The sequence below is a fragment of the Erpetoichthys calabaricus genome, chromosome 5, assembly GCF_900747795.2.
Source record: "Erpetoichthys calabaricus chromosome 5, fErpCal1.3, whole genome shotgun sequence".
Classification (NCBI taxonomy): Eukaryota; Metazoa; Chordata; class Cladistia; order Polypteriformes; family Polypteridae; genus Erpetoichthys; species Erpetoichthys calabaricus.
This window is the reverse complement of record NC_041398.2, coordinates 86,551,010-86,570,985: the sequence shown is the minus strand read 5'-3', so window position 1 is coordinate 86,570,985 and position 19,976 is coordinate 86,551,010. Positions and strand designations below refer to the sequence as shown.

At 39.4% G+C, this 19,976-nt stretch overlaps 1 protein-coding gene across 1 annotated transcript in view; it reads left to right on the top strand.

Annotated features, from left to right (window-relative positions):
• The first annotated feature begins 888 nt into the window (after positions 1 to 888).
• The window catches only part of LOC114651775 (uncharacterized), a 72,002-nt gene continuing 52,914 nt past the window's right edge, over positions 889 to 19,976 (top strand). The window contains exons 1-5 of the mRNA XM_028801737.2: positions 889 to 1,025; positions 6,498 to 6,697; positions 13,661 to 13,900; positions 15,890 to 16,060; positions 19,365 to 19,474. Of these exons, the coding sequence (XP_028657570.2) occupies positions 6,517 to 6,697; positions 13,661 to 13,900; positions 15,890 to 16,060; positions 19,365 to 19,474 (702 nt within the window). The 5' untranslated portion in view covers positions 889 to 1,025; positions 6,498 to 6,516. The remainder of the gene's footprint in view (positions 1,026 to 6,497; positions 6,698 to 13,660; positions 13,901 to 15,889; positions 16,061 to 19,364; positions 19,475 to 19,976) is intronic.

The following is a 19,976-nucleotide window of genomic DNA, read 5'->3' as shown; positions in this document are numbered from 1 at the left end:
CTTTGCAGTTTTCAAAAAAGCTCATAAATGACCAGTCTGGGATTCCAGATTAGTTTCATGTTTCATTTTGACACCCAAATCCGGCCTCTTAACTACATTGTATATGTTTGAAAATGAGAAGATGCTTTAAACTGATGAAAAAAGCAACTACCATGTAAATGAAATGCAGGAAGGAATGCAATTGTTCTCAGGTTTTTTGTATATGGTCATGTTATTCTGGCAGATCTGCATGAATGCAAAATTCAAAAAGAAAAAGTAGTTCATTCACAAACAGGTGTGTAACAGACACAGAGTGAAAGATTGCAACCACTGTGGCCCTCAAGGATGAGTTCTACCATTTCCTGGCTTAAACTATGATTTTGATAATCAATAAAAGGTAAGTGAGACATGTCTCTTTAGTGTTGTTTAAATGTGATACAAACCAATGAATACCTTAATTCATGATCTTTCCTCTGTCCAAATCAGAATCACAGGGGAAGGAGACCATCTTATTACCGCAAGGAGCAAAGCAGGAAGCAACCCTGGACAGGACACCAGTCTATTTCATGGGACACCCACAGTTTGTCCTATGCGGAGTCTAGAAGTACTAATAACCTCAACACAGAGGGTGGCAAAGCTGAGATTTGAACCCAGGCTCCTGCAGCTAGCCAATGAGCCTTAGTTCCACACATTAAAAGGAGCTCAACATTCTACAGTACTTATTACAAAAACCGAGCACGTAATTCACACTTCGAAGCGTGGGTATTTTGCTAGTTTTTAATAAACTTAAAACTCGGCATAGGACCTGTTTGTTGAAACAGGCACAAAAAGGGCACAATTTACATTTACAATTATTTGCTTGGATAAAAGCGTCAGCCAAGCATGATAATGTGGAGTACTATTAGCAGGCAGGAACAATACTGGCTTCAGATTTCATTGGGCTTGTGCCATTTCCTGATCTGTTTATTGCAATAAGTGCCATAACTTTTTTAATTTACGCAGTGAAGACAGAAGAACGGGAGCTTGGCAAACCACCAGACTTAAAGGTACCAAATCTTTGAAGTTGTTTAACCTCTTTCAGATTGTCAATAGCATTATATTGTTAGAATTACATGTGTCGTATTTTTATTCTCATTACAGAGTAGCTTAAGGGTGAGTTGACAGCTAGCGTGATGTTGTTACCCTATGGGTCAAGGTTAGCTGTTTTTTTCATGTGCACCGAGTATAATTTAGAGTATTGTAATAAACATGTCAGGGAGCACCAAAATGGGATAGGAAGAGACAACACGCAAGCTCATCAATTCAGCTCTTAAGTGAATGGGTGTATTTACTAAAACAGGTGATTGCTTAACTCCAATATGCCTAAGCAAGAACTTCCCTGATGTTAAGGAGCAGAAAATGTCTTGAAAAGAAATTCATACCCTTTGCACTGGGGCAAGTCGCAGCTCTCTCCATTTTGTCCCAATGAACTTCACTTACAACGATGCACTTTTTGAAGTACGTGGCTTACTCCCATAGTGCTCATGTTCAGAGTACATTAACCGGTTGTGTCACCTCTGGAAGCTTTCTTCCAGGAAACAATAGTAAAGCGTCTCGTCCTTTTAGAAGGAGCCCTCTCACTGTATTTATGTAATCTCGCACAGTTTCTATCTGATCAGCCTGTCAAATGCTACATAGTCTCATGTGGCCCGATTTAAGTTTCTGAGAATGCTCATCTGGGGACAGCTCAATATAAATGTTGTAGTAAACAGAAGCAAAATCCGGTGTGCTGAAAAAGGCACTGCCCACAAGGTTTCTTCTTAAAAACCCAGCCTCAGTTTCCACCAGTCAGTGCTCTTTTAATGGCTGGTTTTGCAGTGCCTCATTTCTCACCATGTATTAGAGAAATGCATAAATTAATTATGGAAAGATGGGGGGAGAGTAAATGAAAATACATAATAGATTTGACACTAAGAGAAAATATGCCAGAATACAGAGCAGAAAGGTTGCAAAACTCTAGCGCAACTATGCAAATGTCAACTCTAGCGCAGCTATGCAAATGTCACTGCTGAATGCCACCCTAAACAACAAATATGACACCAAACACCAGAACAAGTTGTGCCTCATTTTGCCTTATGCCCTCTGGGCACATCACTGGGCCGATCTTTAGTTTCAAACTTTGCAGTGTCTTTTCCCGCATGTGAATCATCAGGGTTCCCAACTGCTATATCCTCCTCCTTTAATGTGGATAGTGAAATACTTCACATCTTCTGTAACTCTGTGTTGGCCAGTGTGATTTTCTACACTGTGGCGTGCTGGGCTGGTGACATCACTTCACGAGAGGCCTACTGAGTCAGTAAGCTAATTAAAAGGGCAGGCTCAACTATAGGGCACACTCTGGACCCCTGGAGGTAGTAGTGAAGAGAACTGAGAGAGTAGTGAGAGAATTAGAACAAAACTGAGTGCCATTATGAACAACGCGGCACATCCTCTCTTTGACACACTAACACTGAGTACCTTCAGTCAAGAAATTATTCAGCCAAAGTGTGTCAAGAAACGCTACTGGGGCTCCTTTATACCAAAGGCACTACACCTGCCTACTGGGACCGTAACAGCCAAGTTAGAACTTTTCTTTCTTTTTAATTTACTTGCTTTATAGTCATTCCAGTGTGTGTTCAGACCAAAGTGTGTGTGTCTGTATATTTATTTATTTGCTTATCTACCTATATATGTATGTATTGTAGCAGTAGAGGCTTTTATCGACCTCTTGAACCCTCAGGTACCACGCCAAACACCAGGTAAATGTACAATTATTATTTATTTTATAATAATCCTGTGCACTAAGCACCCTCCACTCCACACTACTCATACAATAATCAATACTCTCTCTCTATACACAATTCTCTCTATCCTCCTCTCCCAGACACTTAGCCACCCTTCCTCCCAGCTCAGCTCAGTGTCTGGGCTTTCCCACAGTCCTTTTATACCCCCTGACCCAGAGGTGTTCCTGTCCAACAATCCACAAGTCCTTATTACTTCCGGGTCAGGGTAAAAGTCCTTTTCTTCAACCTGGAAGTACGTCATTTCTCCTGTTCATGTGACCAGGACATACTTCCAGGTTATAGGGCACGAAACAGTCTGACAGCCCCCTTACAGCGACTCCTGGTGGCCCCCATGGTATCCAGCAGGGCTGCGCATACAAACTACAAGGTCCATGAGGCCCTGCTGGAATTCGGGGAACCTCCATGCTGTTGGGAGAGCTCCACCTGGCGGCCTGGAGGGGTGGGCCGGAATATTTAGCCGGCCATCCATCACAGTATGTATTTATTTAAAGAGCTTCTGTTTAAACTCAAATTTCCCCCAATGAGAATAAAGTTCTATCCATCTGTCCTTTCTATTGCGCACAACACTTTGGCGACTCCATCAGCCTTTTACCATCCACATGGAGGTTCTCCTCAGGCAGTGGGCACTTCACCCATCTCCTTCTTCTTGTTTAAATATGGTAGCCCAGGCCACTGGATGTAAAGATCCTAGAAAGATGAGGAACAGGCAGGACACTCCTAGAGAATTCTCTGTCAATCAGGTGGCTCCATATCATCAAAGTGCCGTCCCTTTGCAGTAACACTGCAGCTCCTTAGCCCCACATGTTTGAGAAGTGCTTTCGTCTGCTGGCTGCTACAATATCTCGCTGTCATTTTTGATTTTTGTATAACTATATTGTGTAACAACAGCATTGTGGTCTGTTTGTACAGTTTGTGTTGAAACGCAAGGTGTGCCAAGTACCAAAAGATGCGTCTCCTGTGGATCTTCATTATCAATTCTGCAGATCTTCTCCTTTTCACCATGTGTGGCAGGAAACTGTTCACTTTAAATGCATACTTTACAATTCTTCTTTTTGTTAACTTAGCTTCCAAATTATTCATGCTTAACTATGACTCCAACTGTATGGACGTAACAGAGAGCGGCAGAGAACACATACAGGCGGCAGCAGTGCATCATTCACTTTTGCGCTAACCCAGTGATGTCATCAAATGCTGAAGTATAATCTGTTTGTCCCTTATAACAGGGGAAAATTTATTTTTAAGTCTTCCACGTACACATAACACATCTAAATGTTTAATTGGAGTCATTCTGGGAGACTTTTCAGCCGTAGGAGGTTAATCTGTTGTAACCACAGGCTTGGTCTGGCTGTGTTCAGAAGAGCCCTGTTGCTCTTCACTGTTTAAAATCATGGCCCCTACTCTGTGCTCCTCCTCCATTGGATTGGTTTCGAAATGATATTCTCATTGAACCATCTAGTTGTTTCCCGTCACTTTCAAGCCAGAGTCACTCATGTTTGTTTTCCAGACGTATGTATGATTTGGGGCGGCACAGTGGCGCAGTGGTAGCGCTGCTGCCTCGCAGTTAGGAGACCCGGGTTCGCTTCCCAGGTCCTCCCTGCGTGGAGTTTGCATGTTCTCCCCGTGTTTGCGTGGGTTTCCTCCGGGTGCTCCGGTTTCCTCCCACAGTCCAAAGACATGCAGGTTAGGTGGATTGGCGATTCTAAATTGGCCCTAGTGTGTGCTGAGTGTGTTTGTGTGTGTCCTGCGGTGGGTTGGCACCCTGCCCAGGATTGTTTCCTGCCTTGTGCCCTGTGTTGGCTGGGATTGGCTCCAGCGGACCCCCGTGACCCTGTGTTCGGATTCAGCGGGTTAGAAAATGGATGGATGGATGGATGTATGATTTGGCTGGCTCTGCGAGACTAGCTGATACAATATTCAATTTGACACTAGACAAAAAGTTTACCTTTACAGCAATCCATTCAATATGGGCAGGAAAATACTGTAAAATGAAAATTATAATTCTAACAAGTAGACAGGCAGATATGGTGTGTAACTCCTTTCTTCAGCAGTATATTGGAATATTTTCCAGTGCTTCCCTGCATTGAATTCACAGGACTGAATGATCTACAATATTTAATGGGCACTGAAAGAGGGTTAAATCACATTGAACTGCTTTTATTTTTACTGTTCTGTTGTTGGTGACATTTGCCCAATCCAGAGCAGGTATGCTAGTTAAAGTCTCGGACACGCCTAAAACATTCCAACACCTGCAGCACAGCACAGGGTGTAGTGCAAGTTTTAACTGCCATTGCAGTGGGCTAAATCATGCTGGGCAATTTCTTTCACTTTCACAGGTTTACAATCGTTAAACTATGAATGTTTCCTAAAACAAAGCAATCACATTTACTACAAAGTTGGCAAACTCCCACACCCTCAGATATTCAGCTTGACATTTGATGGCCAGATCAGACATCTAAGTTACTACTTTAAAAGCAATTAGAATAGTACGTCTTTCCTGGAACATTTTAGGCCATGACAAATCTTCAGTCCCCAAATTTTCATAGGAAGACATATGAGTTTAATATTTGACAAAACTGTGCAAAATGAAATAAAAGATTTCCAATGTAACTGCAGGTTGTGATCCGATATAATTTTTTATTAGTTTCGTATGAAATAAAAGTGTTCTGTGTGCTACCTACAGAGCAATGGAGAAACTGAAACCTGGAAGCAGTTTGTCAAGGAAAGTTTCCTAACTGCTAATATTGAAGAACAACCAATGTGAAACCCTGAGTTTTAAAAATAAATATTAACAGGATGATGCAATCTGCCTTCCAGGCAAGAAGTCAGATCAAGTTTGGATCACACATTTTACTTTTAATTGTAATGTGCTCACGTTTTTATTATTTCTCATATACATAAATCTCCAGTCCCCCAACTGCTTTTTCCACTCTGTCTGATCACATCAGATGCAACTCATACAGCATTAAATAGCATCTGAAATAGGAAGAAGCCAGTTCTCTGCAGTATCCAAAATGCCACAGTACTAGAACTCTATGCGACTCAAAGTGAGAAGTGTCAGTTTTTCCAACTTATTTAAAAGTGATCAGACCTTCCACATTATAGGGAGGCTGAATCGTTACTACTGTCTAGCATCCTCTTTCTTCTTGTACACTACATAACAAAGTTTGACATTTCTGAATGAGTGAATTGTCGTTTTTAGGATGTTGTGAGCTGTGGATTTGTTTCATCCCTTTCTGAAATTCCTCATGTCGATCACAGGCAGAAGTCTTTTAGGTTTAACAGAGTTCTGATGTTTAGAAATTCTCAAACATATATGCATTCCTGAAACCACACTTGCACTGTCTTCCATGTTACAAAGTGTTAAAGAAGGTGCCTTTTGACTTGTTAAATGAGGTTAAAAACCGATTGAATGCCCAATTATGAACTTTCTGATGTTAAAGGCTCAAGCTTGGAGAGAGCTGTTTCTGCTTGCTGTATATGCAGTAGGTGGCATTATTTCATAGCTTTGCCTCCTAATAAGAATGGAGCAACATCTGTTTTTTTAACAGAGACCTCCCTGTTCTCCTAAGTAGCTCATGTTTGTGTATTCACTTTATGACTTTTAACTAATGTTTGTGGGATGGGATGCATGTACTGATGGACGGCACCTGTGATATTGTTATAATATCTTGCATCTTTATTTTGTGTTCTTTTCAGAGTAAAATAATCAGTTAAGATGTCTAACAGAGATTCTGAATCTTCTCAATCAAAGAGGAGAAAAACAGAAGATGGAAGTAGGCTTATCCTGAACCGCATGTATTTCAGAATCAGTAATGTTTTTATACGTACTGTTGGGAAAATTATTATGCCTTTGGTACCAGCACATTCATCTGTTAAGACAATAAGAGAGCTAAGAGGTACAGTATAATCTTTAGTAATATTGTTATTCTTCAGTCATCTTATGCATTCAATATGTAATACTTGTGGTGGATTGCCGGCATTTTACTCCGGCCCTCACCCCCAGGCCGCCAGGAGGAGCCCTCCGGACAGCATGATCGTGCCCCGCGTTCCAGCAGGGCCTCATGGACTTTGTAGTTTGTATACACAGCCCAGCTGGATACCTTGGGGGCCACCGGGAGTCACTGTAGGGGGGCTAGTAGGCTGTTATGTGCCCTATAACCCGGGAGCATGTCGTTCCTTCCTGTCACGTGACCGTGACGTACTCCCGGGGTGAAGAAAAGAACTGTTTACCCTGACCCGGAAGGAATACGGACTTGTGGGTATTGGAACAGAGGCACCTCCGGGTCAGGGTGTATAAAAGGACTGTAGGAAAGCCCAGACACTATGCTGAGCTGGGAGGTAGGGTGGCGAAGTGTCTGGGCGAGGAGGATTGTATTGTGAGAGAGAATTGTTGTGATTTATGAGTGTGGAGTGGAGGGTGCTTTGTGCACGTGAAGACAACAAAATAAAGAAGTTTTGTGCTTTTACCTCATGTTCAGAGTGGTACCTGAGGATGTTAGAGGTGGCTCCATGCCTCTACTGCGACATACTATACATATTGTTAAAAACAGAGTCTTGTATTTATGGTAATTACTATTTATGCTAAACATGTTTTCTTTAGAGCATGTCGCTGAACCCCTTTCCAAGTAGTTCGTCAAAGGGTTAATGAATCCTACATAAATTTGAAAACTTAATTAGTCAAATTAGGGGTGGGCGATCTTTCCAAAAAACCATATCACGATCTACAATCTGAATTGCAATCTATCTTTTCAATGTGGCATACACTTAAGAGAATATCCGGACTCCAACTCATCAAGACCTAAGTAACACTTTATCAAACAGAGCTGAATTCAATTGTTCTCTCGTTCGCTAGCTAAGTGGAGTTAATGAACATGCCCCGAAGCTGGCGAGTGAATGAGGAAGGCCCCTCCCCTCGGCCTGTTGCGTGGATTTTGGATTCACGCAAATAAATTGGTTCCGCAAGCGAACTATGATACATAACGAAATGAGACAAGACGCAAAATCAACTGGAATGTTCAAGCAAATTATAGAAAAAAACCTGATCTAAATCCGTTAAGTATTTCTCTCGTGAAAAGCGGACAGACATACAGACAGAGAGACATTGGATTTTATATATTAGTAAACCTTCAAAATAATGTGCAGTTAAAGTCTCAACAGCATTATCAGCATTTCTGGAGCTTAGTAGAGCCAGATAACTATAAGAATCTTCACCAAGCCGCTCTGAAAATGTCTGCTTTGTTTGGGTCTACATACCTCTGAGAGTCTGCCTTTTCTAACATGAATGTCATGAAATCAAAGTTCAGAACAAGACTGACAGATGAACATTTAAATGACTCCATAAGAGTGAACCTAAGTGGCTACACTCCACCATACACCTCTCTTGTTCACTCCATGCAATGCCAGTCATCTGACTAACTAAAAAATACATCACACATGCAACTGGACATGTGAAGTGAAACAGTGACATGTAACAAAATGACAAATGAATAAGTAATATCTGTGTATTTGTAATTGCATTGTTTTGTTTTAACAGCATTCATGTTTTAATTCAATAGTGTGAGATACACTAGAAAACGCATACAGACATACAAAATGCACTTGCAGGTGAACTAAATATTTTTTGTGATGTTTTAATGCAAAATGTGAGTTGTGGACACCAACATTTTGTAAATGTCCAGGCAAAACAAGCTTATTCAGTTTGTTTGGGTTGAAATAAGCTATGAGAATAAACATTAGAAAACATGAGTAGCTCTCGGCCATTTTCATTGTGTAAAAGTATCTCTCAGGGAAAAAAAGGTTGGGGACTCCTGGTTTAGAGTGTGGTGTAAAAGAGAGCTTTCCATTACAAAACAGAAACATTACAGATCACACATTTTACTGGGTAGTTTTTCATTGATGGGTCATTTTGGATCAACAGTTAAAAACCCAGCTGAATAAAAACTGCTTTTAATGTTAATTAAATGAGTTCAGAAAGCACTTTATTGATAGACGTGGTCGTGTGGAAGTTACAGACACTGCTGTAATAGTCAAGTCAAACTGAGAGGTGACAAAAGTGCTTTTACAACAATGAAATCAACATCATGCAAGGAAAAACGAGAGTGAAAACACATGCCTGACAGTTAACAGCCATTAAAATGTATACATTTAGAAAATAAAACAACGGAGTTAAAACTACAAAGTTAAGCTAGACTGTCAATGTGACCTAAAAGCAAGTGAATAAAAGTAAGCTTCTAAATATGATAATCTCATGTGTGTGAGCTAATCTTATTGACGGGTCCTTCTGTTCTGTGGCTGAAGACCCACTACAGTGAAGGCACAATCACACCACAATGATAATTAATTAGGGGGTTTGAGAGACCTTGGGGATGAGTATGGACAGAAGAGATGACAGGATGGAGGAGACAAAAAATCTTAAAATAGCAATGACTCTATGGAGACAATCCTAACCATGACTGTTCTCACATAAGAAGAATGTATATGAAGATTAGATATTCACAAACTATTACTAACTGGCTTTCTAATGATATGATAGCTATGAATGACAGCTTTCACATAATCTATTAAAATGAGCTACAATACAGTATGCAGCAGAGACAGCATTCCGTTATGGCATTTGTACTAAAGGAGCAGAAGAATTATCGATCAGTCATGAAGACTCAGATAGCATCTCTACAATTTATAAAAACATTTTAAAGTCTCTTCCTTTCAAAGACCCCAGACTACATTGGGTAAAGGATCTGTCACTTAATATTTCAGAAATGTAGTGGACAATAGTCATGCACAGAAAACACTTGAGATCCATATGTGCAAAGCATTCAGTCATTCAACTTAAAATGTTTTATCGAGCGTATCAAACTTGTTTAAAATTGTCCAAAATGTTTCCAGGGCAAAATCCAACCTGTGAACGTTGCAGTCGAGCTCCAGCTTCACTAGGCAATATGTTTTGGGCATGTACCAAATTGACATCATTCTAGAGAAAAAATTGTAAATGCCTATCAGACAGGCTTGGTGTCATAATCACTAATAATCCATTTATATGTGTGTTTGGTGTACTCCCAGATGGGCTTAAAGTGGAGAAGGACAAGCAAACTGTAATTGCCTTCACATCACTACTAGCATGTAGACTTATCTAGCTCAAATGGAAGAATCCTAACCCACCTCTTTTAAGTCAGTGGGTAACTGATGTTACATACTATTTGAAACTGGAAACAAAATCAAATTCTCACTTAGAGGATCTGTTCAAAACTTTTTAAAAATATGGCAAGATCTAATCAATAACATTTTTGAATAAGATTCCATTTCAGGGAAAAGGATTCCCTTCTTTTCTTGCTCCTTTTATAGAGTAGCTGCAGATGCTGACTTCTCTCTCTTTCTCCTGGGTGGGGGTCAGAATTTGCTTTGATTTGTTAAATTTGTCTTAACTGTATGGAATGTTATCTGTTTCTAATTAAAATCAATGTGTATACATATATATATATATATATATATATATATATATATATATATATATATATATATATATATATAATATAATATTAATGGCATTCGTAGTCTGAATCACAATCTGATTGTATGGGTGGTTACCTATATACAGTGGTGTGAAAAAACTATTTGCCCCCTTCCTGATTTCTTATTCTTTTGCATGTTTGTCACACAAAATGTTTCTGATCATCAAACACATTTAACCATTAGTCAAATATAACACAAGTAAACACAAAATGCAGTTTTTAAATGATGGTTTTTATTATTTAGGGAGAAAAAAAATCCAAACCTACATGGCCCTGTGTGAAAAAGTAATTGCCCCCTTGTTAAAAAATAACCTAACTGTGGTGTATCACACCTGAGTTCAATTTCCGTAGCCACCCCCAGGCCTGATTACTGCCACACCTGTTTCAATCAAGAAATCACTTAAATAGGAGCTGCCTGACACAGAGAAGTAGACCAAAAGCACCTCAAAAGCTAGACATCATGCCAAGATCCAAAGAAATTCAGGAACAAATGAGAACAGAAGTAATTGAGATCTATCAGTCTGGTAAAGGTTATAAAGCCATTTCTAAAGCTTTGGGACTCCAGCGAACCACAGTGAGAGCCATTATCCACAAATGGCAAAAACATGGAACAGTGGTGAACCTTCCCAGGAGTGGCCAGCCGACCAAAATTACCCCAAGAGCGCAGAGACGACTCATCCGAGAGGTCACAAAAGACCCCAGGACAACGTCTAAAGAACTGCAGGCCTCACTTGCCTCAATTAAGGTCAGTGTTCACGACTCCACCATAAGAAAGAGACTGGGCAAAAACGGCCTGCATGGCAGATTTCCAAGACGCAAACCACTGTTAAGCAAAAAGAACATTAGGGCTCGTCTCAATTTTGCTAAGAAACATCTCAATGATTGCCAAGACTTTTGGGAAAATACCTTGTGGACTGATGAGTCAAAAGTTGAACTTTTTGGAAGGCAAATGTCCCGTTACATCTGGCGTAAAAGGAACAGAGCATTTCAGAAAAAGAACATCATACCAAAAGTAAAATATGGTGGTGGTAGTGTGATGGTCTGGGGTTGTTTTGCTGCTTCAGGACCTGGAAGGCTTGCTGTGTTAGATGGAACCATGAATTCTACTGTCTACCAAAAAATCCTGAAGGAGAATGTCCGGCCATCTGTTCGTCAACTCAAGCTGAAGCGATCTTGGGTGCTGCAACAGGACAATGACCCAAAACACACCAGCAAATCCACCTCTGAATGGCTGAAGAAAAACAAAACGAAGACTTTGGAGTGGCCTAGTCAAAGTCCTGACCTGAATCCAATTGAGATGCTATGGCATGACCTTAAAAAGGCGGTTAATGCTAGAAAACCCTCAAATAAAGCTGAATTACAACAATTTTGCAAAGATGAGTGGGCCAAAATTCCTCCAGAGCGCTGTAAAAGACTCATTGCAAGTTATCGCAAACGCTTGATTGCAGTTATTGCTGCTAAGGGTGGCCCAACCAGTTATTAGGTTCAGGGGGCAATTACTTTTTCACACAGGGCCATGTAGGTTTGGATTTTTTTTTCTCCCTAAATAATAAAAACCACCATTTACAAACTGCATTTTGTGTTTACTTGTGTTATATTTGACTAATGGTTAAATGTGTTTGATGATCAGAAACATTTTGTGTGACAAACATGCAAAAGAATAAGAAATCAGGAAAGGGGCAAATAGTTTTTCACACCACTGTATAGTGATGTGTGAGTCCCTGTCTTGCACTCCAAAACACAAGACGTCATCCTATAGCATTTCATCACAAAGGCTCTTGTATATTCCCGACAGAACTGCTGAAACTGGTGCCCCTTGACCACCGGACTCATAGCCGTGCGGAGGAGGATCTGTTGCTTCAGGTAGTCATAATCATCTAGCCTTTCCATATAGCTTGGAGGGCTTCTCTGATTGAAAATGGGGCCAAAATAGCTGCCCAGGTTCCCCTGTCCAATTGCATCAATGTTGCCATACGTCCCAAGCAGAATAGGAAACACTCAGGTTCGACTGAGGGAGCCATCTTCGGCAGCACATCTCGTGGCTGCGCCAAGACAGCTGCAGTCACCAGAGCCTTATCTTGCTCTGGGTTTTATTGTATTTCTTGGGGATCCATCGGTACAAGGACCCCACTTCTGGTACCATGTGATATGTGAGTCTCTGTGTTTCACCCCAAAACACAAGGATGAGTCTCAGTGCTTTAGCAAAACCAACTTTATTCAGCTTGAAACAGGAACGGCATGGCCATTTATTGTAGCGGAATCTACCACTCTCCTATATAGAGACACGGCAATCAGGCAGAGTAATGGCCAAGTAATACTGTTCCCTGCAGTTATAATGTTCTTTGCATCACCCATTGACGGCAGGTGCTCATAGGTCGACTATAACTGATAATTGATATAACTGAGTTGTTTTTGCAGCAACCTGTCACAGTGCTGTGAGCCTGCGGTTGCACCGGCAACTGATATGCTATTTCCCGTAGATGTGGCGATCGCGCTTCAGGATGGTCTTTGTGTGTCATCTCGTTGGGGGGAGTCCCAAAAGAGTTTAGAAACCTTACTCTATATATATATATATATATATATATATATATATATATATATATATATATATATATATATATATATATTAAAAAGGAGCATAATGTTCTTAAACAATCTCCACATACAAGACATTATTTCCATAAAAATCTCAGAATAACAGTTAAGGTCTTATGGGATACTTAACATCAGTATTTGTAGTTGCTATTGACCAAAATATCAGTAAAGCAAATTATCAGTCGTACAGTAATTTGAATTTTGTTCAACCCTTCAAAAAAGAAAGAATACAGTCGTAACATGACAATTACTTCAGTCCTTAATGTATAGGACATACAAAATGGATCCAATATGTTAGTGTTTAGATTGTTGAAATACAGTATATATATATCAGTTTGCTAACTGAACAAAGGAAATGTTAATGCTGCTATAAATTGAATCTTTCCTACTGGTTCATAATAGTGATATGCCAGGGTTATGGAGGTATACAAGGGTAGTACCTGAACAGAAACAAGACAAGCAAATTGAACAAATCAGGCTGAAGATGAAAAAAGACACTAGAAAATTATTTTTAAACAACTAGTCACAGCAGTAAGTATGTTTCAAAGTGTAAAAGAGTATAGTTTATAAACAGAAACTTGAAGTGTACTCAAAAGATATATTTTATGCAGATATGTTTAAATACTGTGGTATCTACAGTAGGTGCAAAGGATTATGATGTGATAGATGGTCTTCTTAGTCATGCTATTAAATATATGTATAATATAAACAATCCATGCAAGTTATAAATGTGTATATTTTTCCTCTCTTATATAGGTGCAGAGTTTGAAGAAACAATTTCAAAAACACTGAGACAATTTGGGATAAATGTAAGACAATTTTACGCAGGAAGCATTACCATTGAAGCTGAATTGCAGATGCAGCAATCTGCCATGAATATAAATGTTGCTATAGCAAAGATGAAGTCTGAAATGAAGAAAATAGTAGCAGTAGACAGTTTTAGAATAAAACATGTAAATAAACAAGATTTTCATTCACCAGAGCCAAAAGTTCAAGGTATGCCAAAAAGTTTTTTATCATTCCTTCTTTCATTTACTGATCCCTTCAAAGCTATAACATGTAGCAACTGCAGCACCTCCAGTTAAAAATATAAAATGCTGGATTTGTTTCTTTTATAAGTTATATGAATGGCAGAGTATAGTTAATGTGTATACAATTTTTTTTTATAGAACTTAGAAGTGAAACAATAAAAAGCGGACAAAATGTTGAAGACAAGTTTTTACATTTTGATTTGATTCAACTTTTGTGAAAGAGTGTTGTTATACCGGGGCTTGAATTTCAGCTTGGAATTGTAAGAATCAAATCTTTTACATAGAAATAAATTAATAATACAATTAATAATGATAGTTAGAATGGAAGAATTAGAAATGAGGCCGTGATAAATTGCTAGTTAATAGGTAATACATTAAGCATAGCCTAGAGCACATACATAAGAAACAGAATGTTTACATTCATCATTTGATTGTAATGGATCTACAGTGTATTTGTGGCAAGAAAAAATAAAGACAAGTTTCAAACTAAGTGGTAGATAGTCTACATTGAAAGTGGCTGCTTTGTATTTTCATGTTTATTCCAAACAAAATTTACAAATTAGCATTTTAAAACTTCCGCACTGACCAGCCACTCATGAGGCTCAGCTTATTGTACTAGTTTGAAACGCAAATACAAGGCAGACTGATCCAATGAGTCTGTCTCTAATTTGTTAGAATCATCTCTGTATCACCAAGACACCCACTAAGAAGGACTAACAAAAATAAATTAATAACCCTAACTTTGAGGAGTTTCTTGGGTTTCTGATGACAAAGTAAAAATGGCACAAAATTTGATATTGTCGAAGCAAAAGAGATGTTGGCTTCAATCTTGAGTCTATTAGTGCAGTTAAGGCTAGTCCTTGTGTTAAACTAATTCTGGATAAATCAGCCCATAGATAGATAGATAGATAGATAGATAGATAGATAGATAGATAGATAGATAGATAGATAGATAGATAGATAGATAGATAGATAGATAGATAGATAGATAGATAGATAGATAGATAGATATTTCATGTAGCAAATATCTGACCACTTTTGAGAGGAAAACAAAACCGCAAGACTGGTGTCATAAATAATGGAAGAGACAGCAGGGAGCATTTTTTGTTAAATGTTATTAATCAGCTAATTTTTTTGTGGATGTACAAAAGTAAACAAAAATGTAATCCTTCAACAGAAGAAGGTCATATATCTGACAAAGGAACTTATGATTAAGTATCTTTTTGTTTTACTATTGAAAACAAAATATAAATGATTATATTTAATAAATGTATATTTCAACATAAATTAAGTGGTCTATTTAAATCCCAATATTTCTTTTACAACCTGCTTCAAAATATTTGTTACATTCAAATTTGAATTAAAACATCTTGGAAATACAGCATGTTAAACATACCTTTATACTCGTGATATATGTGATGTCATTTTGAAGTTTGTAAATTGTACAAGTTCATAATTACATATGCGGGTGTTGTTTTAGGATGTATTATGTTTTGGGCATTTAATATCTATTAAAAGCAGAAAAATGTGTGTTTAACAGTTATTTTTGAGCATTTACTGTTTTAACATTTCACATGTGATTTTTCTCTTGTTCTGTATTTCTCTAATGTTTTACCTTTAAATAAACTATAAGGGTATTTGAATTCATATCTTATGCATTTAAGGGGCACAGAGGATTGCACTGCTGCCTCACATCCTTCTGGGTTCTGGTTTTCCTGCTCTATCCCAAAGACATGCAGGTCAGCTGGGTTAGCCATACCAAGTAGGACCCCCACAGGTGTGAACATGGCGGTGTTCATGAGTGAGCTCTGCCATAGACTGTTGTCCTATCCTTGTGCCCTGAGTTGCAGGAGTAGGCTCTGGCCCTCACAGCCCTGATCTAGATTGTGTTTCACAAGTGTTTTTCAGAATGTTATGTTATAAATATTTCTCTGTAATATTTTATTTGTTGTAGCCATGGACCTTGCCATACATACCTTGCATATGATAAAAAAGGAACTGAACAAAATGAAATATTCTTCAGCAGTTTTTGAGGTGTTGGAATTTCAAAACGCAGAGCAAATGATATACCAGATAATTAGAGATGCACGCTCCTCTACAAAAGTATGCTTGTTGTCACAAAACGGTAATGTGCCCTTTTTTTTACTTAATATTTCTGTTGATTTGATTTCCCACTGTCTTTTAGATCTAATTTGAACCTACTTTACGTTCTTTACTTATTAAGGCTAAATAGATACTGATCAGGCAGTGTCTACTAAGATCATGGCTATATCTGCATTTGATGCCTTTACGTTTCTAGATAGATAGATAGATACTTTATTAATCCCAATGGGAAATTCACATTCTTCAGCAGCAGCATACTGATACAATAAATAATATTAAATTAAAGAATGATAATAATACAGGTGAAAAAAACAGACAATAACTATGTATAATGTTAAATATTAACGTTTACCCCCCCTGGTGGAATTAAAGAGTCGCATAGTTTGGGGGAGGAACGATCTCCTCAATCTGTCTGTGGAGCAGGACAGTGACAGCAGTCTGTCGCTGAAGCTGCTCTTCTGTCTGGAGATGACATTATTTAATGGATGCAGTGGATTCTCCATAATTGATAGGAGCCTGCTGAGCGCCCTTCGCTCTGCCACAGATGTTAAACTGTCCAGCTCCATGCCAACAATAGAGCCTGCCTTCCTCACCAGTTTGTCCAGGCGTGAGGCGTCTTTCCTCTTAATGCTGCCTCCCCAGCACACCACTGCGTAGAAGAGGGCGCTCGCCACAACTGTTTGATAGAACATCTGCAGCATCTTATTGCAGATGTTGAAGGAAGCCAGCCTTCTAAGGAAGTATAACCGGCTTTGTCCTTTCTTGCACAGCGCATCAGTATTGGCAGTCCAGTCTAATTTATCATCCAGCTGCACTCCCAGATATTTATAGGTCTGCACCATCTGCACACAGTCACCTTTGATGATCACTGGGTCTATGAGGGGTCTGGGCCTCCTAAAATCCACCACCAGCTCCTTGGTTTTGCTGGTGTTCAGGTGTAGGTGGTTTGAGTCGGACCATTTAACAAAGTCATTGATTAGGTCCCTATACTCCTCCTCCAGCCCATTCCTGATACAGCCCACGATAGCAGTGTCATCAGCGAACTTTTGCACATGGCAGGACTCCGAGTTGTATTGGAAGTCCGATGTATATAGGCTGAACAGGACCGGAGAAAGTACAGTCCCTTGTGGCGCTCCTGTGTTGCTGACCACAATGTCAGACGTGCAGTTCCCAAGACGCACATACTGAGGTCTGTCTTTAAGATAGTCCACGATCCATGCCACTAGGTATGAATCTAATCACACTCAATCCAGACAACTCTATACAAGTTTTGGATTTTAATATCTTTGACCTACTGCTTCCAATTCACATGCACAGATATACAGTACACTCACTTATGGTGGAGAGTAATGGGTGGTGCAAAATATTGTTTTCCTCATGTCCCCACAAAACTAAACGGCTCATGTCATTACTCATCACTGACAATATTGTAGCTGGTCAATTTTGTCACAGAGAATTCAAATCTCTATAAAGTTCATAAGTTCCTTCTTACTTTCATCTTAGTTGCTGACCATACCACTTTTACAATGAAATCCTTGTCATTTTTCCAAGCATTTCACTCTGTTAGGAGGTGACATCTACCCACCTTAGAGTCACAGATTCACTTGCATGTTTCTGGCTGTATAGACCCAGTGGTTACATGCTCATTTTGTACATCATCTAGTTGTGAAGGCACTAGCTGTGCTACTCATCTGAGATGCATTGAAATCTACAGTAAGTAATCAACATAGACCTCAGCATATACTGCATTAACGTTTACAGTGCACTATCTTATGGAATGTATTCTGTAATGCATGTAGCAATAAAATACACTGCATTTTTCATACCAACAGATGGCACATCACAAACATTTGCACTACTTTCACAAATTCCATACTGAATGCCATATAACATAGACATAGCCCCAGATGGACACGTACAGATACTTGACTTTTTATTAAGGTGGATGAATTAAGATTTATTGTCCATACTGTTTGTTTTGTACATGTGTTAAAAGATTTGAAGTCCTGTTGGAGAGAATATTAAATATTAGCACATGTTGTACTGTATGTTTGGTAAACCAAACGGCTTTTAGCAGCAAGTTTACTATACCAGTGAGGCTGATCATCCTTAGGAATTAAATACAAAGCCATTTTGGCCTTAAAGGAAAAGGGAGAAGTGTGGACTTTACACCATAAGCATTGAAACTGTTTATCTAGTGGCACAACTTTTTATTCTGCATACTGAACCTAAGCAAAAGCATGCAAATGTTTTGCAACCATCTCTAAAAATATAAAAACGAAAGTTTCTGCTTTTCAGGAATGGACATACAAAGCAAATAGCTGAATCCAAGTTATGAAGGGGGGACCCAAAAATATGGGCACGGACAATAGCACAGAAGTAGATTGAAGTTATCAACTGTGCTGCCTGGTATCGTATGCCTACAGTCTTGTCAATCTGTCTCCCGAGTGGCATTGTGCTAAGTTGATTGAGACGCTTATTTTTGACATTTATTCTACAATTCTGCACAGCGCATGATTTTGGAAATATTTTCCTACAAGATGAAAAAATACACTTCTCTATTATTGTTAAAACACCTCTTCTTTATATATCAAATTATAAACATACAGCATATAACCAATGATTTGAAATGATTTGCTGCTTATCAAAAAAACTCACTAGATCCCTGATGTATGGTGCTTGGCGTAACTAGACGTATCATGGTTGATGTACATAAAATAGCAGAAGAATCATATTTTCACAAAAGAATGTTTGGACTTGAAATAATACATTTGCTTTCAGTCAGTCAGTAAATCATTATCCAACCCGTTGTACCCTAACACAGGGTCACGGGGGTCTGCTGGAGCCAATCCCAGCCAACACAGGGCACAAAGCAGGAATAAATCTCGGGCAGGGCGCCAGCCCACCGCAGGGCACACACCCACACACCAAGCACACACTAGGGACAATTTTAGAATCGCCAATGCACCTAACCTGAATGTCTTTGGACTGTGGGAGGAAACCGGAGCACCCGGAGGAAACCCACGCAAACACGGGGAGAACATGCAAACTCCACGCAGGGAGGACCCGGGAAGCAAACTGTGCTACCCACATTTGCTTCCACTTACTTATTATTGCTTGATCCCAAATGACACCTTTTTAGGAAGTGTGATTTAGAATAAATGCCCTTAAAGAAAACATTAAAGCATGATATGTCAGACCCAAAGCTTACTTGGTAGTGCTATGCATATTGGAGCTATCTTTCTGTGCATGTTGAAAGTTAATATCTTTAAAAGTTGCAGTGTTACTGGAAGAAAACACACATATTTTCCTTTTCATTTTCACAGGAAAGGGAAAGAGTTTCATTCTAAATCTCTTATTGCTTATGACTGCAGACACTGATGAAGAATATCAGGAATATATCAAAAACAATGAAGACATCCTTCCATTAACACAGGTATGCATTCCAACTCTAAAATGTTTCATGTCAAAGGCACCATATGCATTTCTCATGGAAGAGATGCTGAATGAATTAAGAATCCTGCAGGCTTTTCTTTCTTCAAAACCACATATTTATATATTGTAATAAGGCACTATATGGCGCCTGACCCGACACAGATTGGACATGGGAGGCATGTATAAAATAAATAAACTTTTTATTTTCTTCACCTGTGGGGTACGTCTTCCCCGTAAACCACAGGCACAACACAGTTCCCAGTGTACAAACACACAAAGTAAGCACAACACACTCTTCTCTTCTGGCACCACCACCACCACTCCTCCTCCTCCTCCTCCTCCTCCTCCTCCCAGGCAACCTTGTCCTCCTCCACCCGACTCTGGCCCCTCAGTAGTGGCTGCAGGCTCCTCTTATAGACCCAACTGGAAGTGCTGCAGGTGCTCGTTGACCTACTTCTGGCTGCACTTCTGGGTGTGGCTGCGCTCCTGCCCAGATGGCCTCG